The 24,312-nt window shown below is 40.2% G+C and overlaps 2 protein-coding genes across 2 annotated transcripts; both read right to left on the bottom strand.

Annotated features, from left to right (window-relative positions):
* Positions 1 to 3,554: 3,554 nt before the first annotated feature.
* LOC139020426 (olfactory receptor 1J4-like) lies at positions 3,555 to 4,487 on the bottom strand. Its single transcript, XM_070430066.1, has one exon. The coding sequence runs from the start codon at positions 4,485 to 4,487 to the stop codon at positions 3,555 to 3,557; it is 933 nt and encodes a 310-aa protein (XP_070286167.1).
* An 11,014-nt stretch (positions 4,488 to 15,501) lies between these two features.
* On the bottom strand, positions 15,502 to 16,473 carry LOC139021014 (olfactory receptor 1J4-like). Its single transcript, XM_070431156.1, has one exon. It carries the CDS (start codon positions 16,471 to 16,473, stop codon positions 15,502 to 15,504), a length of 972 nt encoding a protein of 323 aa, XP_070287257.1.
* Between the last annotated feature and the right edge of the window lie 7,839 nt (positions 16,474 to 24,312).

Raw genomic sequence — 24,312 nt, 5'->3', positions numbered from 1 at the left:
TGGTTAATTCTGCCTGTGTTTCTTTTTGCTCAAATGGGAAGACACATGTATATTTTATTTCCCCTTCATTTTTACATAGAAAGTAGCATGCTATAAGTGTACTTTTGCACATTGCTTTCCCCCATTGCCAATATATCCTCATATAGCTAAGATTTGGAAACAGCTTAAGTGCCCATCAGCAGATGAGTGGATTAAAAAAATGTGGTACATCTACACAATGGAATACTACACAGCTGTAAAAAAGAAAGAACTCTTACCATTTGCAACAGCATGGATGGACCTGGAGAGTATTATGCTAAGAGAAATAAGCCAGTCAGAGAAAGATAAGTATCACATGACTCAAAAATCAAAACCATAAAAATTTTAGAAGAAAACATAGACAGTAAAGTCTCAGAGATTTCTTGTAGCACTGTATTTTCTGATATATCTCCACAAGGGAGGTGGGGGGGAAATAAACGATGGGATTATATCCAATAAAAGGTTTTTGCACAGCAAAGGAAACCATCAGCAAAATGAAAAGACAACCCACTGAATGAGAGAACATATTCACCAATTATATATTGATAAGGGGTTAATACCCAAAATGTCTAAAGAACTTATATAATTCAACACCAAAAAACAAAAAAAAATCCAATTAAAAAATGGGAACAATGCCGAACCGGTTTGGCTCAGTGGATAGAGCGTCGGCCTGCGGACTCAGGGGTCCCGGGTTCGATTCCGGTCAAGGGCATGTACCTTGGTTGCGGGCACATCCCCACTGGGGGGCGTGCAGGAGGCAGCTGATCGATCTCTCTCATCGATGTTTCTGGCTCTCTATCCCTCTCCCTTCTTCTCTGTAAAAAATCAATAAAATATATTTTTAAAAAAAAATGGGAACAAGACCTGCTTAGACACTCTGAAAAGAGAAGATGTAAATAACTTATAGAAATATGAAAATGCGCTAAATGTCACTAATCATCAGAGAAATGCAAATGAAAACCATAATGAGATATCACTTCACACCTACCAGAATGGCTATCCTGAATGAATCAACAAAGAAATGTTGGCAAGGATGTGGAGAAAAGGAACCCTTGTGCACCATTAGTGGGAATGCAGATTGGTGCAACCACTGTGAAAAACAGTATGGAGTTTCTTTAAAAAATTAAAAATGGAGTGGATAAAAAGGCTGTGGTACAAATTTTTCTCTGATTTGCTTATTTCAGCAAAAAAGAAAACCTAGTATACACTGACAATAGTATGGTGATTGCTAGGGGGCAGGCTGCATGGGGGGAAATGGAAGAGGATATAAGAGTGATAAATTGTGATGGAAGGAGACTTGTGTTGGTGAACACACAATAGAGTGTACAGATGTTGTGGAATTGTGCATCTGAAACCAGTATAATTTTATTAACTAGTGTCACTCTAATAAATTCAATAGAAAGAGAAAGGAAGCCATGGAACATTTATATAAAGGAAAACTTCTTGGCCATATAAAATAAAAAAATATTACCTTTTGCAACAGCATGGATGAAACTTGTGATTATTATGCAAAGTGAAATAAGCCAGTTATAGAAAGACAAATATCATATTATTTCACATATATGTTGACGTAATGAACAGAATACAAGCACACTCAGAGATACAGAAAACAGACTGACAGCTGTTAGAGGGGAAGCATGTTAGGGGGCTGGGTGAAAAAAATTGAAGGGATTAAGCAAAAAAAACAAAAACCCACAATTCATAGACAGAGACAACAGTATGCTTATTAGCAGAAGAAAGGGGGGAGGTAGAAGAAGGTAAAGGGAAGATAAATGGTGATGGAAGGAGACCTGAATTTGGGTGGTGAACACACAATATAATATATAGATGATGTAGTATAGAAATGTACACCTGAAATCTATATAATTCTATTAACCAACTAGAGGTCCAGTACATGTATTCATGCAACGGTGGAGTCTCTCAGCCTGGCCTGCGGGGATCAGGCTGAAACCAGCAGTCTGACATCCCCAAAGGGGTCCCGAATTGCAAGAGGGCACAGACCAGGCTGAGGGACCCCACCCTATCCATGTACCGGGCCTCTAGTATGCATATAAGATCTTTGGTTAGTCTCTTCCCTGCCCCCTTCCCTCTGCTATTCATCAGTCTGTTCCATGTTTCCATACCTGTGGTTTCTGCTCCTGCATTGAGCATCTGCCCCCTGGTGGTCAGTGCACATCATAGCTACTGGACAGTTGGCCGGTCAACCAGTTGGCCGGTTGGTTGGTTGGCCAGTCAGCAGGTTGGCCAATCACTTAGGCTTTTATATATATTTTCTAGAGGCCCTGTGCACAGATTCGTGCACTGGTGGGGTCCCTTGGCCTGGCCTGCGCCCTCTTGTAATCTGGGACCCCTCAGGGGATGTTTGGAGAGCCAGTTTTGGCCCAATCCCTGCAGGCCAGGCCAAAGGACCCCACTGGTACATGAATCCGTGCACTGGGCCTCTAGTCCTATATAATAAAAGACTAATATGCAAATCCACCAAACGGCAGAACGACCGGTTGCTATGATGCACACTAACCACCAGGGGGCAGACACTCAATGCAGGAGCTGCCCCCTGGTGGTCAGTGCACTCCCACAGGGGGAATGTCGCTCAGCCAGAAGCTGGGCTCACGGCTGGTGAGTGCAGCAGCCTCTGAGGCAGCCCTAAGAATGTTTGACTGATGACGTAGACCCGCTCCCTGGTGTGGGCCTATGCTGTCAGTCAGACATCCCCGAGGGCCCCGGACTGCGAGAGAGTGCAGGCTGGGCTGAGGGCCTCCCCCCATCCCCAATGAGTGCACGAATCTCGTGCATCGGGCCTCTAGTATACATATAAGATCTTTGGTTAATCTCTTCCTGCCCTCCCCCTCCCCCTTTCCCTCTGAGATTCATCAGTCTGTTCCATGTTTCCATGCCTGTGCATTGAGTGTCTGCCCCCTGGTGGTCAGTGTGCATCATAGCTTCTGGTCAAATGGTCAAATGGACACTTAGGCTTTTATATAGATTGATAGATGGTACCCCAATGAATTCAATTGGAAAAAAACACAAGAAGATATGAGGATCCTAAATATATAGGTACCTAATGACAGAGCTTTAAAATGCACAAGCAACACAACAATGTGGGTTTACCTAATGCTGTTGAACTGCACACTGAAAAATGGTTATAATGCAACTTTATATTGTGTATTTTAACACAGTAAAAAAATTACTTGAAGAAAAAAAGATTTCCCCAGGAGGGAATCATGTCACAAAATCAGTGTGTCTTCAATAACATAGTATAAAAAATACAAAAACAAAAATGACATATCTCAAAGGACAAAGAAAAAGCAAATCCACAGATATAATTCTGAAGTGTAATTTGCATATATTTTATAAGAGACGATGGACAAACGAAAAATAATAATGAATTATTAACAATCCAAGCAGCAAATGTGACCTAGTTGACATATTGACAACAGAATGTATATTCTATTAATGTTATATGGAGATGTTGACTAACAATAATTTTAGATCTATTTCCCTGTGCTCCTGACTGCAACAAGAGGATTTAGTGATTGTCACTTTAAACAGTTAAACCTATGCATACACATCTCTAGGGCCTGTTTTATATCTCTGTTCCTCAGGCTGTAGATGAAGGGGTTCAGCATGGGGGTAACTACTGCATACATGACAGAAGCAATTATGTCCTTGGAACCCCATGATGAGGAGAAAAAGTAAACACCAGCAAGTGTGCCATAGTATAAAGACACCACAAAGAAATGGGAGCCACAGGTAGAAAAGGCTTTTGAGAGTCTCTTAGTGGAGGGCACCCTCAGGATGATAGTTCCTATACGTATGTATGAGCCCAAAACAATGCTCAATGGCAGGAAGTAAAGCATTCCTCCCTCGGTGAAGATGACCAGATTATTGAGGGAGATGTCTGAGCAGCTCAGCTTCAGGAGCACAGTGAGCTCACAGAAGAAGTGGGTGATGGTATTGTCAGTACAAAAGGACAGTGGGACCAAGAGGAGGGTATGAAAAAGAGCATGGACACAGGCAGCCATCCAGGAGCCAGCCACCAGCAACGTGCACAGCGCCTGACTCATGATTGTGGAATAGTGCAGAGGGTGACAGATGGCCACGTACCTGTCATATGCCATCACAGCCAAAAGGAAATTGTCAAGACAACCAAAAACTATGAAAAAATACAACTGAGAAATGCATCCCTCATAGGAGATGGATTGTTGCTGAGCCTGCATGTTGATGAGCATCTTAGGGACAGTGACAGAGGAGAAGGAGACGTCAGTGAGAGCCAAGTGGCTGAGGAAGAAGTACATGGGCGTGTGCAGGCGAGAGTCCAGCCTGATGAGCAGGATGATGAGCAGGTTGCCCAGCACCGTGGTCAGGTACATGCCCAGGAACAGGGTGAAGAACACGTCCTGCTGCCCTGGCGGGATGGGGAGCCCCAGGAGGAGGAACTGGAACATGCTGCTCTGGTTCTCAGGCCTCATGCTGCTCTTGTGTCTGCTGGGGATCAAGAAGGTGTGGAAATCTCAGGAACCTAGAAAGGATGAACAGACCATCACATCTCATACTGTCATTCTCTAGGAAAACCACCTTAATATACTTTCATATTAATTCCACACACCTGTGGGTGTATACATCTTCCCTCTACCAGTATTGCAGTCTGGATCCTTGAAAACTTTGATCCTCCATGTTGTAGTTAACAAGACCTCATCACACAGTAGCAAGAAGGGGTTGTTTGATTTATTCAACCATTACTTTTAAAAAAAAAAAACATATTTCATTGATTTTTTACAGAGAGGAAGGGAGAGAGACATCTCCCCAGAAACACTGATGAGAGAGACACATCAATCAGCTGCCTCTGCACATCTCCCACTGGGAATGTGCTCACAACCAAGGCACATGCCCCCGACCAGAATCGAACCTGGGACCCTTCAGTCTGCAGGCCAACGCTCTATCCACTGAGCCAAACCGGTTTCGGCTCAACCATTACTTTTAACATCAATTCTGTGTTGGGACCTCTTCTAAGGACTGAGATGCAGCAGTGAACAAGAAAGCAAGGTCCCCACTTCTATGAGTTTACATCTTGATGAGCATGGAGGGATCTTTTCTACACCAGCCCAGAGCCAAACCATATTATTTCACTGTGACAGAAACTGAAGATGAGCCTCTGCAAAGTGGTGTCAGTTGTTTCTGCCTGAAAGTACATGAGACTCCAGTGCTGAGTGGGCGTTGTTGGAATATTATCACACTCCTCCTGTGAACCTGCCCAGTGTCATTAACCCACAGCTAATGTAAACCCAGGGACAGTCTAGAAATGGGTGCCATTGAAAGCCACTGTATGTCAGAATAGCTCCAAAACAGAATAGTCCACAAACTATATTTTATAATCATGCTGAGATTTTTGGTGAACATTTGGGTAGTTGGCTAGGGACCTCACCCACCTTTTCTAATTAAATCCACTCATCAGTTTCACATTCTTAGATTTTTATAAAAAATACATTTTTATTAATTTCATGGATTAAGGGAGAGGGAGAGAAAGATAGAAACATCAATGATGAGAGAGAATCATTGATCGCATGCCTCCTCCATGCCCCTCCCCCCCAACTGGGGTTCATACCCACAAACCAGGCATGTGACCTCACAGGGAATTAAACTGTGACCTCGTGGTTCATAGGTCAATGCTCAACCACTGAGCCAACACAGCCAGGGACATTCCCAGATTTTACCCCTTCACAGCTGTACTAAGAATTTGTGTTCTTTCATCTATTTTAGCTTTTAAGAAATAGAAACATAAACGGCACATATTCTGTAGTCTCACTATACATTAGGGGACAGAAGGGCACATATACTAGTACACTTGTGTGTATATCTGTATGTAAAAATATGTGATATATAATGTATATAAATTGATGCATATGTATTATCATTTTCTCTATATGAAAAATTTCCAAGTATTAGCTACTTCTTGGGGTTCCATCTAATATATCTGTGATCAGACCCATGCTCTTAACCATTACACATGGAAACTTCCCTTTTCTTGCTTAAGGGAGTCAAGAACAATGTATTATTTTAGAGCTGTGAGGACCAAAAGTTGTCCAAAATTCTTAGTCCTCTTCCTAGATAATTTCGTTTCTTCATATTTCTTTCCAACTGATAATAAATTCTCAAATACATTAGCTTTATTTATACAATAAATATTTACTGAGAGGCTCTGTAAGATTCACAGAAACAAGTGCAGTTCTTTCCATTTTATAGATGTGGAAACTGAGGCCAAAAATTTATGTAACTTGCCCTATTGGATAGAGTGTTGGCCTGCAGACTGAAGGGTCCCGACTTCGATTCTGGTCAAGGGCAGGTACTTTGATTTCAGGCTCCTTCCTGGCCCAGGCCCTGGTCAGGGCTAATGCAGGAGGCAACCAATTGATGTTTCTCTCACATTGATATATCTCTCTGTCTTTCCCTTTCTCTTTTACCCTCTCTAAGATCAATGGAAAAATATCCTCTGTTGAGGATTAAAAGAAATTCATGTAACTTTCCCAAGGTCTCACTGCTGTATGATGGTGATTCTTCTGTATAACTTCACACATCAGGATGCCTGGAGTTTATTTGCTTTCATGTTTAATAAAGTAAAGAAGAGTTGCAAGATTCTGAGCAACTCAGTCACTCGGGTACATGGAAATGAAAGCAGCTTTGTTTCAAGAAGCAAGGAAAGGCTTAGAGTGTGGTTAACTCAGCTAATGGTGCCCCAGAAGGAGGACATTTAAGGAAATTCTTGAGGTCGTGAATGCAGATCACATATGGAGATGCACATCACACACACACACACACACACACACACACACACACACCTGATTTGAGGATTTTAATCACCAATGCTCACATCCCCATTTTAAGGGAAGGATATCCTATCTGTGGTTTAACACATGAACGCCCATATACATACATACAAGTAATAAGTAACATACTAAGTGAGACATGCACAACACTCACTGATGTACCATTCACCCACAAACATACTAACACACCTGACTCATGACAACCTGACTCATGACAACCTGGTAAAGACTCAACTCACCATATATACATAACTCAAACACTACACACACTCACCAAAAACACACAGGCCCACAAACAATTCAAAAATCTCACAAGAAACACACACCAATAACACAGATGCTCACCCAGCCACACTCACTACAGTAAGCAGCACACATGCTCCCAATAATCAGACATACTTCCCCTCTTCTGACCATCCCTTTCCTGGGGGAGGGCAGTCAGCATGGAACAGTTAAGCCTCTTTAGTCACAGGCATTGTCCTTAAAACACCCCAATACCCCATGCACGTGGTCACACACATATGGTCACAGACACAGAGAAAACCCAACAGCACACCTTCATGCTCTTACACACAAGTGTGTCACCCACAGACACAGCTATCTGGTATAGCAGCCCACACTGCTGAGCAGAGGTCTGAGCCCTCTTTGACCTGACCTTGATATCCGGTGAGGTGGGCATCTTCCTGTCCAGCAGTAGAGACAACAATCTCACTCCCAATGCTCAGCTGTGATGCCAGTGTTTATGATGACAGACATGAATCAGGAGTCCCTTAATCACCTTCCTGGAGGTGATAACTTGCACTACATGTGCTAAAACAGGACTGTGGTTCGCAAACATAGCACACACACACACACACACACACACAGCTATTAAATAGCATGTATGCAAGCATACACAATACACACACACACAGTCATGGGCACAGAGTCTCATACATGAACCCACTAGCACACAGGCAGATCCATCACCAAGAGCTCCTCTCACCTGGGTTCGTCATTGGTGAGTTCAGACGCCTTCTGCTCCAGACTGTTGTCCATCTCCTCAGGTTTTCTTCAGGAGACCTAATATCCAGACACACAGAGGCAATATCTGGAGACTTGCCACTGCTACAGATTTTTATTTTCCTTAACCAGCTCCAGAGAAATGAGTCCAAAGATAAAACTTAACTGCTAATGAGAGATGACAACCAAGTCCCCAAGCTTGTGGCTAATTTCTGACTGCCCTCTGGGGATCTGTGTGTCCAGAAGCCATAAGGACTGGAGTCCTAGGGGACAGTGTCCCTGATTCCAGTCATGTCCCGACGGCTTTCTTCTTGGACATTATTCCAGCTGGGACAAAGGATTTTTCCACTTTTTGTTTTGAAATGATTTTAAAGATATAGGAAAGTTAGAAAAATGATATTAAGAATTCCTTGACAGGCGTTGCTCAGATTCCATAACGGTTAACATTTTACTATGTTTACCATTTGTATGTATGTATGTATATATGTATGTATGTTTCAGGCTTTAGTTCTCAGTAGATATACCACAGTGCATATTGTTAGAAGACATATGCTATTAATTTTTTCAATGAGTAGTGTTTTCATTTATCTTCATTGGCTATGGTTTTATCTGCCAGTTTATCTACTGTAAAGTTACAGTTTTTTATAGTTACTATTTTAACCTTGTAATTAAAAGGTATAATTTATGTAGATATTTTGGTATTATATAAACACTAGAGGTCCAGTGCACAAAATTTGTGCACAGGGTGGGCGAATGTCCCTCAGTCCAGCCTGCACCTGCTCCAATCTGGGACCCCTTGGGGGATGTCCGACTGCCGGTAGTCGGACATCCTTCTCACAATCTGGGACTGCTGGCTCCTAACTGCTTGCCTGCCTGCCTGCCTGATTGCCCCTAACCACATCTGTCTGCCAGCATGATCGCCACCTAACCACTCCCCTGCCGGCCTGATTGATGCCTAACTGCTCCCCTGCCGGCTTGACTGCCCACAACTGCCCTCCCCTGCCGGCCATCTTGTGGTGACCATCTTGTAGTGGCCATCTTGTGACAACATCTTATGGTGGCCATCTTGTGGTGGCCATCTTGTGACGACATCACGTGATGCCACCTCGGCTTTTATTATATAGGATAACATTTTCTTATTAAAAGTTCACCCACTCACTTTAATGATTCTTATATGACAAAATTACTGCAAATGTGGTAGTCAAATAGTAACTCTTTACAAATTCTATCATTTCTTGTATTAGTTGTATTCTATAAGAAGGAACTTGTCTTTATTCCCCACTCATTTATGTGGTTTTCTTTCTGTTTGTTTGTTTTTGTTTTGGTAATCCTTACCAGGGGATATTTTTCCAGTGATTTGAGATAGAGTAGAATGGAAGGGAGAGAGGGGAGGGAAGGAGGGAGGGAGGGAGGGAGGGAGGGAGGGAGAGAGAGAGAGAGAGAGAGAGAGAGACACAGACATCAATGAGAGACACATTGATGGTTGCCTCATGAATGTGCCCCAAGCAGGGTCAGTGATCAATCCTGCGACCTTGGTACATGCCCTTGACTGGGTATCAAACCCACCACCCTTTGGCCCACCAGGTGAAGCTCTAATGACTTAGCCACACTGTCCAGGGCTGCATATATTATTTCTGATTGGTGTTTTGGAATTCTTAGGATATATTCCCATAAGTGGGATCATTAGGTCAAAAGGCAGTGCCTTTTTTAAAGGAAACTCCATACTGTTTTCTACAGTGGCTGCACCAGTCTGCATTCCCATAAATAGTGAACTAGAATTTCCTATCTACACATCCTCACCAGTACTTGTTTGCTGATTTATCAATGGTAGCTGTTCTGGCAGGTGTAAAGTGATATCTCATTATCATTTTAATTTTCATCTCTCTGATCATTAAAGATGTTGAGCATTTTTCATATGTCTATTGGCCGTATGTCCTCTTTGGAGAAGTGTCTTTTCAGGTCCTTTGCTAAACTTTTAACTTGTTTGTGTTCATGTTGAGTTGTAGATGTTCTTTATATATTTGGGAAATTAACCCCTTATCAGATGTATCATTGGCAAATATGTTCTCCCATACAGTGGGTTCCCTTTTTATTATGTTGATGGTTTCTTTTGCTGTGCTGCAGCTTTTTAGTTTGATTTAGTCTCATTTGTTTATTCTTTTCTTTGTTCCTTTTGCCCTAGGACAGTGGTCGGCAAACTGCAGCTCTCGAGCCACATGCGGCTCTTTGGCCCCTTCAGTGTGGCTCTTCCTAAGCCTTAGGAGTAATCTAATTAAGTTAATAACAATCTACCTACCTATATAGTTTAAGTTTAAAAAATTTGGCTCTCAAAAGAAATTTTGATCGTTGTACTGTTGATATTTGGCTTTGTTGACTAATGAGTTTGCCGACCACTGCCCTAGGAGATCTATCAGCAAAAAATTTGCTACGCGCGATGTGTGAGATTTTATTGTCTATGTTTTCTCCTAGGATTTTTGTTGTTTTGCACTTACATTTAAGTCTTTTATCCATTTTGAGTTTATTCTTGTGTCTGGTGTAAGTTGGTGGTCTATTTTCATCTTTTGCATGTACCTGTCCAGTTTTCCCAACACTATTTGTTGAAAAGACTGTCTTTACTCCATTGTATGCTCTTACCTCCTTTGTTAAATACTAATTAGCCATAAAGATGTGGGTCAATTTTTGGACTCTGTTCTGTTCCATTGATCTATATGCCTGTTCTTATGTGAGTACAGGCTGCTTTGAATACTATGGCCTTGTAGTATAATTTGATATCCAGAATTATGATACCTCCAACTTTGTTCTTCTTTCTCCAGATTGCAGAGGATATTTGGAGTCTTTTTTTTTGGTTCCATATAAATTTTGGGAATATTTGTCTACACCTGTGGAATATGTCATTGGTATTTTAATAGGAATTGCATTGAATTTATAGATCGCTTTGGGTAATAAGGACATTTTAATGATGTTAATTATTCCAATCCATAAGTATGCTTGCATTTATTTGTACCTTTCTCAATTTCTTCCTTCAATGTCCTCTAGTTTCCCAAGTACAGGTCTGTACCTCCTTGTTTAAATTTGTTCCCAAGTACCTTATTTTTTGTTGTTGTTGCAATAGTAAATCGGATAGTTTTCTTAGATTCTCTTTTTGATACTTCTATATTGGTGTATAAAAATGCCACCAATTTCTGCGTGTTATTTTTGTATTCTGCTACTTTGCTGAATTCATGTATTAGTTCTAGTAGATTTCTGGTGAAGTTTTTAGGTTTTCTATGTACAGTGTCATGTCACCTGCAAATAATAACAATTTTGCTTCCTCCTTTCCAATTTTGATGCCTTTTATTTCTTCTTTTTGTCTGAACTGGGACTTCCACTACTATGCTGAAAAAGCGTGGTGAAAGTAGACATTCCTGTTTTATTCCTGATCTTAAAGAAAACACATATCATTTAAAAAATATATATTTTATTGATTTTTTTACAGAGAGGAAGGGAGAGGGATAGAGATTCAGAAACATTGATGAGAGAGAAACATCGATCAGCTGCCTCCTGCACACCCCCTACTGGGGATGTGCCCGCAACCAAGGTACATGCCCTTGACCGGAATCAAACCTGGGACCCCTTGGTCTGCAGGCCGACGCTCTATCCACCGAGCCAAACCGTTCAGGGCCACATTTCATTTTTGCCTATTGAGTATTTTGTTGGCTGTGCATTTTTCATGTATGGCTTTACTTATCTTGAGGTATGATTCCTTTATTGCCACTTTGCTGAGAGTTTATATCATAAATGGGTGCTGGATTTTATTGAATGCTTTTTCTGCATCTATAGATATGATCATGTGATTTTTATTTTTCATTTTGGTTGGGTGATGAATCACATTATTGATTTTCAAATATTGCACCAATGTTTCTTCCCTGGAGTTAATCCCATTTAATCGTGGTGTATGGTCTTTGTAATGCGTTGCTGCATCCAGTTGGTAAAATTTTGTGAGGATTTTAGGATCTACATTTACCAGAGATACTGGCCTATAATTTTTATTTTATTTTAGTGGCTTTATATAGTTTTGTAATTAAGATAATGCTGGCCTCATCAGAAGAGCTGGAAGTTAGTTCTTCTTTGAATGTTTGGTAAAATTTGCCTGTGAAGCCATGCAGTCAAGAACTTTTGTTTGGAGTTTTTTAAATTACTTTTAAAATTTTATTAGTTGTTATTGGTGTATTCCGTTTTTTGAATTCTTTCTGATTGAATTTTGGAAGATTGTATGTTTCTAGGAATTTGTCCATTTTAGTTAGGTTGTCCAACTTGTTGGTATTTAATTTTTCATAGTCCTTTCTTACACTCCTTCGTGTTTCTGTGATGTCAGTTGTTAACTTCTCTCTCATTTCTTTTTATTTATTTGGGTCTTCTCTTTCTTTTTTAATGAGTGTGGTTAATGGTTCATCAATCTAGTTTATGTCTTCAAAGAACCAGCTTCTGGTTTTATTGATCTTCTGTGTTTATTTTTTTAGTCTCTTTCTCATTTATTTTCAATCAGATATTTATTATTTCCTTCCTTCTACTAACTCATGGCTTCATTTGTTGTTGTTGTTGTTGTTGTTGTTGATTTAGGTGTAGGATTAGATTGTTTATTTGAGATTATTCTTGCTCTTGAGGTAGTCCAATAATGCTATGAACTTCTCTCTCAGGACTGCTTTCACTATATCCCATAGATTTTGGGTTTTGGGTTCTCATTTTTGTTTGTTTTCAGGGAATTTTTTATTTCTTCCTTGACCTCATTGGTAACTTATTCATTGTTTAATAACATGCTGTTTGGCTTCCATGTGTTTGAATGTTTTTGAGAATTTTTTTTCACTGTGGTTGATTTTTAGTTTTATACCATTGTTATCTGAGAAGATGCTTGATATGATTGCAATCACCTTGAATTATTAAGATTTATTTTGCGTCCTCACATGTGGTGTATCTTTGAGAATGTTTCATGTGTACTGGAAAATAATGTATATTCCGCTGTTTTGGGGTAACATGTTGTGTAAATATCAGTTAAATCCATCCAATCTTGTTTGTTGTTTAAGATCACTTTTTTTTCTTCTGGATTTTTTGTCTGAAACATCTGTCCATTGATGACAGCAGGGTGTTAAGATCCCCTACTATGACTTTGTTGCTATCAATCTTTCCCTGAAAGTCGACCAATAATTTCTTTATATAGTTAGTTGCTCCTATATTAGATCCATATATGTTTACAAGGGTTATAACCCCTTGTTGGATCAGTCCCTTTAGTATTATGTATTGACCTTCTTTTTCTCTTGTTGTGATCTTTGTTTTGAAGTGTATTTTGTCAAATATACGTATGGCTACCCTAGCGGGGGTTTTTTGTTTGTTTTTTTGTTTTGTTTCCATTTGTACGGAGTATTTTTCTCCATCACTTCACTTACAGCCTGTGTGAATCTTTTGTTCTGAGGTAGACAGCATATATATGGCTCATGTTTTCTTATCCATTCGGCTATCCTATATCTTTTTTTTTTTTTTTGGAGCATAAGATGTGTTGACATCTTTATTTATTTTTAAGTAATTCTTTATTGTTGAAAGTATTACATATGTCCCCTTTCCTTCCCCCATTGACTCCCTCTAGCCTGCCCACCCCCCCCCCCCCCCGCCCCACTCAGGCCTTCACCACCCTTTTATCTGTGTACATGGTTCGTGCATATAGCATACAATGTCGTTGGTTGATTATCTCCCACCCAACCACCCTCCCCATACCCTATGTCTTTTGATTGGAGCAAATAATCCATTTACATTTAAGGTATTATTGACAGCTACTTGTTTTTTTGCCTTTTTTTCCCTTTTACCTATGTTCCTCTCTACAATATGTATTTTCTTCTTCTTAAAGCAGTTCCTTTAACATTTCTTGCAATGCTGGTTTGGTGGTAATGGATAAAGACTGGGGAAGTCTTTATTTTCCTTCCCTGAGATAGTGTGGTCTGAAGCTCCTGGATGGACAGAATCCCCACTGATTCCAAACACCAGATGCTACACAGGCTCCTCCTCACGTCTCTGTTGCTCTGGGTTGGGATCCCTGCGTGGGGTTGAGACCTGATGCTTCTAGGGGGAGGGAGCTCCATGCCTGCGATATCCCTCTGGCTTTTCAGCACAACCACACATTTATGAGGAGGCTCTCCCTTTTATCATCTCCACCCTCCTACCTCCAACCCCCGTGTGATTTCTACTGTACTCTTTGGTTATAATTTTTCACATTCGCTATCCTTGAATTATTTTCCAAATTGATTGCTCTGCAATTTAGTTGCAAATCTGGTTTGGGGCTGAGAGCTAGTAGGTGCAGCTTTCAGCAAATCTACAGATACCTTGAAATATCTGGTGTTTTTTATCTTTAATCGGTTGGCTAAGGTGTTGTCTGCCAAGTTCTCTACAGAAAAGTCACAATTTTCTTCAAGTTACTATTTTAACCTTGTAATTAATAGGTATCATTTGGATAGATATGTTGATATTATATAAGCATAACTTTTTTTAAATCAAAACTTCACCCACTATAGTTAACATCCATTGGTAATTCTTATATGACAAAATTATTGAAAACGTTGAGGCCAAATGGTAAATCTTCGCATTCTATCATACCTTCCTTGTTTATTAGTTGTAGTCTCCTATAAGAAAAATCTTTCCCTTATTCCCAAGTCATTTGTTTTTTATTTATTCATTTATATCATTATGGACTCATGCGTTCTTATTCTCTGAGTGATAATCCATTACCATTGTTACTCATTCTGAAACTTTGCGTGTGTGTACTCATAGGATGTAGGTCAGGACTGAGACAGAAAGAATGGGGAATAGCCCTGGCTGCTGTTGCTCATGGGTTACAGCTTCAGTCTGCACACTGAATGGTTGTGGGTTCGATTCCAGATAAAAGCCATCTTTATTACTATAATACCACACTAGTATCTACATCTGTATCTGTTTTTATATTTGTATATGTACCTATACTCGTTTGAGAAGTAGATGAGGTGGTAAGGTAGGACCATTACTGGAAACATTTTCCTAATTATATACAAAATGTTATGCTCTTAAATGCATTTTTAAAGTCTCTATATTTCTAACAGCCATGCTTTGTAGCACATACTAATTTTCATATGCTCTCATCCCCCTGTTGTCTGTGTCCATTGGTTTGGCTTATATGCATGCATACAAGTCCTTTGGTTGATCATATGTAATTACTCTTATCATGGCTGATTGCAATCTGCCAACATGATGTCATTGATTGTGTGGTGGGATGTGCACAATCAGCTTGAAGCCAACTAAACCAGGCATAAAGGAATTAATTCAAAATAAATAAAGTTCACCAGAGGCGGATTATGATGCTAAATAAGTGAGTCTTGTCTAACATACAATAAAAAATACATAAGCAAAAAATGACATATCGCAAACAAAAACAAATTCACAAATTATAATTGTGCAACATGTTCTGCATAAGATTTTTGCATATGTCTTGTAAAAGATAATGAAAAAATGAACAACATCAATTAGGAATAAAGAATTATTAACAATCCAAGTATCAAACATGACTTAGTTGACATAATAACAAATTTGTACAAGAAAACAGAAGGCATGTTCTATAAATGGTACATGCAAATGTTAACCATACAATAATTTTAGCAGATCTATATCACTGTGCTCCTGACAGTAAAAGGGAATTTAGTGATTGCCAGTTAAAGAACTTAACCCTATTGACACACACCTCTAAGGCCTGTTTGATATCTCTGTTCCTCAGGCTGTAGATGAAGGGGTTCAGCATGGGGGTAACTACTGTATACATGACCGAAGCAATTATGTCTTTGGAACCCCATGATGAGGAGAAAAAGTAAACACCTGCAGCTGTCCCATAGTATAAAAACACCACAGAGAGATGGGAACCACAGGTAGAAAAGGCTTTATAGAGTCTCTTAGTGGAGGGCACCCTAAGGATGATGGTCCCTATACAGATATAGGAGCCCAGAATAACACCAAAAGGCAGGAAGACAATCATTCCTGCCTCGGTGAATAGGACCAGCTCATTGAGGGAAATGTCTGAGCAGCTCAGTTTCAGGAGTGCAAGCAGGTCACAGAAGTAGTGGGTGATGATATTATTGGCACCAAAGGACAGTCGGACCAATAGGAGAGTGTGCAACAAATCATGGACACAGGAGAGAATCCAGGCACCAACCACCAGCAGCACACACAGCCTCTCCCTCATGATGGTGGTGTAGTGCAGGGGGTGACAGATGGCCACGTACCTGTCATATGCCATCACAGCCAGGAGAAAATTGTCAAGACCAATAAAAAGTATGAAAAAATACAACTGAGAAATGCATCCCACATAGGAGATGGATTGTTGCCGAGTCTGCATGTTGATGAGCATCTTAGGGACAGTGACAGAGGAGAGAGAGATGTCAGAGAAGGCCAAGTGGCTGAGGAAGAAGTACATGGGCGTGTGCAGGCGAGAGTCCAGCCTGATGAGCAGGATGATGAGCAGGTTGCCCAGCACCGTGGTCAGGTACATGCCCAGGAACAGGGTGAAGAACACGCCCTGCTGCCCTGGCGGGATGGGGAGCCCCAGGAGGAGGAACTGGGACACGCTGCTCTGGTTCTCAGGCCTCATGCTGCTCTTCTGTCTGCTGGGGATGAAGAAGGTGTGGGAATCTCAAGAACCTAGAAAGGACGACCAGAACCATCACAGCTCATACTGTCATTATTGGGAAAACCATTCATTTTTAAATACTTTCATATTTATTTCTCACACCCCGGGATGTGTGCATCTTCCCTCTCTCCCAGTTTGGCTCCAGGAAAACATTCAACCCCAAAGTAATCAACAAGACCTCATCACACAGTAGCAAGAAGGGGTTGTTTGTTTTATTCAACCATTACTTTTAACATCAAGTCTGTGTTGGGACCTCTTCTAAGGACTGAGATAATTTTTGTACCAGGCCAGAGCCAAACCCTATTAATTCACTGTGGCAGAAACAGAAGATGAGCCTCGGAAACTGGTATCAGTTGTTAGTGTCTTAAAATAACATGAGACTCCTGGGCTGAGTTGGGGTTCTTGGAGCATTTTCACACTCCTCCTGTGAATCTGCCGGGTCTCATTTACCCACCGCTGTAAATTCAGGGACACGCTCAAATGGGTGGCCATTTAAAACCACTTGCTGCCAGAACAGCTCCAAAACCAAAGTAATCCACATACTATCTTTCATAAAATGGTTGAACATTTAGTACAACATTTGGGTATTGTCCTAAGGACCTACCTAAATTTCCTAATGAAATTCTCATGTCAACCTTACATTCCCAGATTTTAAAACCTTGTCACAGCTGCACTAAGAATTTGTGTTCTTTCAACCTTTTTCACTTTTTAAGAAATAGAAACATAAATGATACACATTCTCCAGGCACACAGCAATGCAGTAGGGAATAGAAGGACACGTGTGTATGTCTGTATGTATAATGTATGTAATGTGTAATGTATAAAACTTGATATATGCATTATCATTTTCATATAATAAAAATCACCAAGTGTTAGCTACTTCACGGGGTTCCACCTAGTGTATCTGTATGATCAGAACCCATGCTCTTAACCATTACACACAGAAACTTCCTTTTTCTTGCTCAGGGGAGCCAAGCATATTAGAGCTGTGAGGACTCAAATTTTTCCAAAATTCTGAAAGCTCTTACATGATAAATTCATTCCTTTATATTTATATACCTTCCGACTGACAATAATTCTCAAATATATTAACTGTATTTTTGAACAATAACTATTTACTGAGAGCTTCTGTAAGATTCACAGTAGAAGTGTAATTCCTTTCATTTTATAGATGGGAAAACTAAGACCAAAATTTAAGTAACTTTCCCAAGGTCTCTCCACCATTTTATGTTGATTCTTCCCAATAACTTCACACAGCCTGATGCCTGGAGGTTATTTTCCTGGGACATTTAATAAAAGTAAAGAAGAGGAAAGAAAAATAAAGAAAATGACCAGTAAAACCCATAAAAAACTTAAAAAATAGAAAAGAAAATGTAAAGAAGAAGTTGCAGAATCTGAGGGACTCTCACACTCTGGTCCATGGAAATGAGGGCAGATTTGTTTCAAAAAACCTGGAATTGCTTAGAGTGTGGCTATCTCAGCTAATGGTGCCCCAGAGGAAGGACAGGTATGGACATACTTGATTTCTGACACCCGTACACCCATACACACACACACACACACACACACACACACTGCTGTGTTGAGGATTCCAGTCACCTGTGACCACGTTCTGGTTATCAGGGAAGAATAGCCATTATGTGGTTCAGCTCAAAAATACTTGTTTATATGCATACAAATCTTAAGTGATATACTAAGTGAGACATACACAACACACAATGATGGACCACTCACACACAAAAGTACTAACACACCTGACGCATGACTCATCTGGCGAACACTCAACTCACCACATATACATAACTCAAGTTCTGTACACACATCACCAAAAGCACACAAGACCAGAAACAATTAGAAAATTTTACAGGAGCCCAGCCGATGTGACTCACTTGTTGAGCATCAACCTATCAACCAGGAGGTCACAGTTCCATTCTGATCAGGGCACATGCCTGGTCTATGCACTCAATCTTCTGGGGGGTGTGCAGGAGGCAGCTGGTCAATGATTCTCATCATTGATGTTTCTATGTCCCTCTCCCTTCCTCTCTGAAATCAATAAAAAGATATTTTTGTAAAAGTTGTCCCAAGAAACAAACACCAAAACACATAGCCTCACCCAGCCATACACTCACTACAAGTACCTAGAAAGGATGACCAGAACCATCCTCCTATTACTGAGAGGCAGGCTTCCACACTTCTGACCATTCCCTTCCAAGGGATGGGAGCCTACTTGGTGTAGGTAAGCCTATTCAGTCACAGGCAGTCATTAAACCAGCAACAACATCCAATCATCTGGTCACATACACATGGTCACATACAAACAGAGAAAATCAAACAACATCCCTTCCAGCTACCACACACGAGTGTGTCACCCACAGCAAAGCTCCCATGTGCACCAGAACACGCTGCTGAGCACAGGTGTGAGCCCTCTCTGACCTGACCTTGGTACCTGGTGAGGTCGGGCATCTCCTTGTCCAGAAGCAGAGACAATAGTCTCACTCCCGATGCTCAGCTGTGATGCCAGTGTTTATGATGACAGGCATGAATCTGTTGTCCCTCACTACACGCCAAGCAATGATAACTTGTTCTACATGCATTAAAACAGGGTTTTGAGCCGAAACCGGTTTGGCTCAGTGGATAGAGCGTCGGCCTGCGGACTGAAGGGTCCCAGGTTCGATTCCGGTCAAGGGCATGTACCTGGGTTGCGGGCACATCCCCAGTGGGAGATGTGTAGGAGGCAGCTGATCGATGTTTCTCTCTCATCGATGTTTCTAACTCTCTATCTCTCTCCCTTCCTCTCTGTAAAAAATCAATAAAATATATTAAAAAAAAACACAAAAAAAAAACAGGGTTTTGAATCAGGTACATAGTATACACACACACACACACACACACACACACACTTAACATTCAACTATTAAATACCACATACATAAATATACACAATACATGCAGACACACACACAGAATCATGGACACAGATTCTCATACATGAGCCCACTAGCACACAGGCAGATTCATCGACAAGGGCACATTTTCAACTCCTCTCACCTGGGCTCATCATTGGTGAGTTCAGACACCTTCTGCTCCAGACTGTTGTCCATTAACAGGTTTTCTTCAAAGACCTACTAACCAGACACAAAGAAGAAATATCTGGGGCCTTGGCACTTCTACAGACTTTTCTTGTCCTTAACCAGCTCTAGAGAAATGAGTTCAATGATAACACTTAGTTATTAATGAGAGACTGCAACAAAGTCTAAGTCCACAGGTTTCTGGCTAATTTCTGACTGTCTTATGGGGAGCTGTGTGTCCAAGAGCCAGAGGGACTGGAATCCTAGGGGACATTGTCCCTGATTCCAGTCATGCCCTGGACACCTTTCTTCTTGGGCATCATTCCAGCTGAGAAAAAGGATTTTCAACTTAATATTTTTTCAAATTAATATTTTAAATTATTTTAAACATAGAGTAATATTGTAAAATTCCATATAGGGTTGGAAAACAGTAGGTTTCCAGTTCTGAGTATGCAAAACACGGAGTTTATTCACATATTATTATTTATTATAATTGTATTAGTAGAGGCCCGGTGCATAAAATTCATGCACAAGGGGTATATGTGTATTTCCCTCAGCCCAGCGTGCACACTCTCCAATCTGAGACATCCCTTTCACAATCCAGGACTGCTGGCCTCCAACCGCTCACCTGCCTGCCTGCCTGATTGCCCCTAACCGCTTCTGCCTGCCATCCTGATCACCCCCTAACCACTCCCCTGCCAGCCTAATTGATGCCTAACTGCTCCCCTGCTGTCCCGATTACCCCTAACTATCTTCCCCTGCCGGCCTGGTCGCCCCCAACTGCCCTTTCCTGCTGGCACAGTCACCCCTAACAGCCTTCCCTGCAGGCCTGATTGCCCCCAACTGCCCTCCCTCGCAGGCCTGGTACCCCCCCCCCCCCAAATTCCCTCCCCTGCCAGCCATCTTGTGGCAGCCATTTTGTGTTCACATGGGGGCGACCATCTTTGACCACATGGGGGTGGCCATCTTGTGTGTTGGAGTGATGGTCAATTTGCATATTACCTCTTTATTATATAGGATTTTTCATGGTAGCATACACAGAGAGAAAACCAAACAACACACTTTTCAGCTCTCTAAACATACTTTTGCCCTAACCTATAATTGGCTAATGTAGTATCTGCCAGGTTTTCTATTGGAAAGTAAGTATTTTTTTTTTTTGGAAAGTTACTATTTTTTTTTAAGATACTATTTTAAACTTGTAATTAATAGGTATCACTTAGGTAGATATTTTGATATTGTAAAAACATATCATTTCCTTTACTAAAATTTCAACTCACTATATTTGAAATCCATTGGTGATTCTTATATGAGAAAATTATTGCAAATGTTGTTGCCAAATTATGCTATTTATAATTCCATTATTCTAGATTTATTACTTGTATTCTCTTATTAGAAGAAAATTACTCTTTCCCCCTCTCATTAGCTTTTTATTTATTCATTTATGTCATTATGGACTCACAGATTCTTATTCTCTGAGTTATAATCTTTTATCATTTAATATTCATTTTGAAACTTTAGTTGCATTTATTTTACCTACAAGGATTCTAAATGATCTCAGACAAGCTTACTGGGAAATATATGTAAAAAAAACACAAGAATCAGAAACTGGAACCGAAGAAGCTAAAGGAATGTTTGCCCAGAGCAAGTGTGTCACGAGTGGGACAGGAAGAATGGGCGATGGAAACAGCATAGATGTTGATATATGACCTATAACTTGCAATCTATTTATACATTTTAAAGCCCATGATTTCTAAGTGATATCTCCAATTCGAGTTTGACCCCATAGAGTTCTTTCCAGCCTCTCCTTTTCCATGTACAGAGCTCCCTAGAGAGAGAGGGACTCCCTTTTCCTCAATGTTTACTTATTTGCTGAGTCTTTGGATACATGATGAGTTTTTTCAAATCTTGACTCACTCCGCTGTCAATGACACACTAAGTACAGCTTAAAACTTTGTTGTCAGGTTTGTTTTTTTATTGTGAGAGTATATAGTCATAATTCTGAGTTCAATAATTACTTAGGGTACTTATTTTATTTTCCTCTTTGGTGTAATTACAGTATATAATAGAATTATAATTAGGTTCACTTATACTGTTTTATTCTATTTTGCTTTATTAACCACCTCTTCTATTTATTTTTAGTGGCAAAAGACAACATAGACAAAAGGACACAAATAATTCTAACCCCTCCCCTCTGACAGCTGTCAGTCTACTTTAGATTGCAATGTCATTTACTGACATCATAATAATAAAAGGCCAAGAGGTGTCACGACCAAAACGACCAAACGACTGGTCACCATGAGGTGCATGGAGCACCTCTGGGACCCAGTGCCCCGCTGGGCGCCTCCTCGTGCAGCTGGAAACAGGAGGAGGAAGGTGGGGCACCTCCTTGCGCAATTTCAATCGCTTGCTGGGCCTCTAGTTGTTTAATAAAACCATACAGGTGTCAAGTGTACAGCTAAATAAAACAACACCTGCATACTGCATTGTGCACTTACCACCCAAACTCATATCTCTTTCCCTCTCCTTTGATCCTCCCTTTGTTCACTACCACCTCCTCCCAAAACCCCTTTTCCTCTGGCACTCACCCTACAGCTTTTCATGTCTATATGTGATATATAATATATATTTTGCCTTCTTCCTTCACCATATTTTCGCCCTGCCCTCCTTAACACCCCCCCTTTGACAGCTGTCAGTTTACTCTATGTATCTATGCTTCTGTTTCTATTTTGTTTTTTCATTATTTTGACAAGTAGATTACACATATAAGTGAGATTCTATGGTATTTGTCTTTCTCTGACTAGCATTTTTCACTTAGCATAATAATTTCCAGGTCCATCCATGCTGTCTCAAAAGAAAGTTTTCCCTTTTTTTGGCCAAGTAGTATTCCACTGTATAAATGTCCCTTAGGTTTTTTCATTCCTAATCTACTGATGGGCACGTGGGCTGTTTCCAGATGTTAACTACTTCCTGTGTGTCATTATGTTTAAATGGACATATATATGAATATTTTACTTCCCCTTCATTTTTACATGACATGTAGCATGGTAGAAATGCTCTTTTACACATTGCTTTTTAGTTATTTACTTTACAATATATTTCTTTATTGATTTCAGAGAGGAAGGGAGAAGGAGAGAGAGATAGAAGCATCAATGATGAGAGAGAATCATTGATTGGCTGCCTCCTGAACACCCCCTACTGGAGATTGAGCCCGCAACCCAAGCATATGCCCTTGGCCGGAAGCAAACCTGCAACCCTTCAGTCCGCAGGCTGACACTCTTTCCACTGAGCCAAGCCAGCTAGGCACATTGCTTTTTAAAATTTAACAGTATATCCTATTTCTTCATATTGATTCATAAATATCTCTGTTCATGTATTTCTCCCAGTAGCAAAATACTAAATTTCATTGATGCTCCATAGAGTTTTCTTTACGGGTCCTAGTATGAGATATTTGTGTTGAGTGTCCTAAATGCCACCCAATTGTATACCTCCAATGGCTAACATGATAAATTTTGTTTTGTATATTAAACTATAATTAAAAATTAAAGAATAAGTAAGAGGTAATCTCTATAGCATAAAAAAGAATTACAACAAAAACATAATAATAAATGATCAATATGTAAATAAGGAAGAATTGAATAAAAATATATATTTGATTAATCAAAGGGGAGGAAGATAAGAGACAATAACTGTAAAGCAGGTATATCAAATAAAATCAGTAATATGCAAAATATAAATTTAGATATATTATGATTATATTAGACTAGAGGCCCAGTGCACAAAATTCTTGCGCGAGGGGGATGGTCCCTCAGCATAGCCTGCAGCCTTTCGCATTCCAGGACCCATTGGGGGATGACAGCCGCTGACTTAGGCGTGATCCCTTTGCTTCACTCGCCAACCTTGAGTCCGGCTCTGGCTGAGCAGCACTTTCCATGTGGGAGCGCACTGAACACCTTGGGGCAGCTCATGCATTGAGCGTCAGGCCCCTGGTGGTCAGTGCCCATCATAGCAACTAGTCATTCAGCCGGTTGTTCCACTGTTTGGCTTTTGCATATTAGGGTTTTATTATATAGGATATCAATAGATAAAATTCTCCACAAATATAATAATCGTTGCCTTACATAAAAAGAGCAAATCCAACTTCACATGGTTAGTGATGGACACCTCACAGATCTAAAGACCTAGCAAATGTTAAAGTGTTAGAAATAATACCATGTAAACACTAACCATGAGTAAGGGGCATCTTTACTACCAATGCTATACTTGTATCTATATCTCTATCTGTATTTTTATCTGTACCTGTATGTGTATATATACATATCTATAAATTTAGTTATAATATATATGTACTAATATCAGAAGTAGAGGAGGTATTAAGGTAGGACCCATTGCTAGATGTGTGCTATTAACTTCATTTTAAAAATGCATTATAAAGTCTTGCTTTGTAGCACATGCTAATTTTCATAGTGTAATTATTCTTCTCATGACTGACTGAAGTCTACCAACATGATGTCATTGAATGTGAGTTGGAAGAGATGTGCTCAATCAGCTTGAAGCCAATGGGAGATAGCAAACAATAATCAGTTTTTTTAAAAAGTTCATCAGGAATGGATCACGATGGTAAATCAGTGAGTCTTCAATAACATAGTCTAAAAATACAAACTCACAATTATAATTGTGTAACATATTTTACAAAAAATTTTGCATAGGTTTTATAAGAGATTATGAACAAGGG

The sequence above is a fragment of the Myotis yumanensis genome, unplaced genomic scaffold (genome assembly GCF_028538775.1).
Source record: "Myotis yumanensis isolate MYYU_CA2020_CCGP unplaced genomic scaffold, mMyoYum1.0.hap1 SCAF_12, whole genome shotgun sequence".
Classification (NCBI taxonomy): domain Eukaryota; kingdom Metazoa; phylum Chordata; class Mammalia; order Chiroptera; family Vespertilionidae; genus Myotis; species Myotis yumanensis.
This window is presented reverse-complemented; position numbering and strand designations above follow the sequence as displayed.

What these genes read in the sequence shown, in the direction of transcription:
- LOC139020426 (XM_070430066.1), bottom strand. Translation starts at nt 4,487, where the DNA reads ATGAGGCCTGAGAACCAGAGCAGCATGTTCCAGTTCCTCCTCCTGGGG.
- LOC139021014 (XM_070431156.1), bottom strand. Translation starts at nt 16,473, where the DNA reads ATGAGGCCTGAGAACCAGAGCAGCGTGTCCCAGTTCCTCCTCCTGGGG.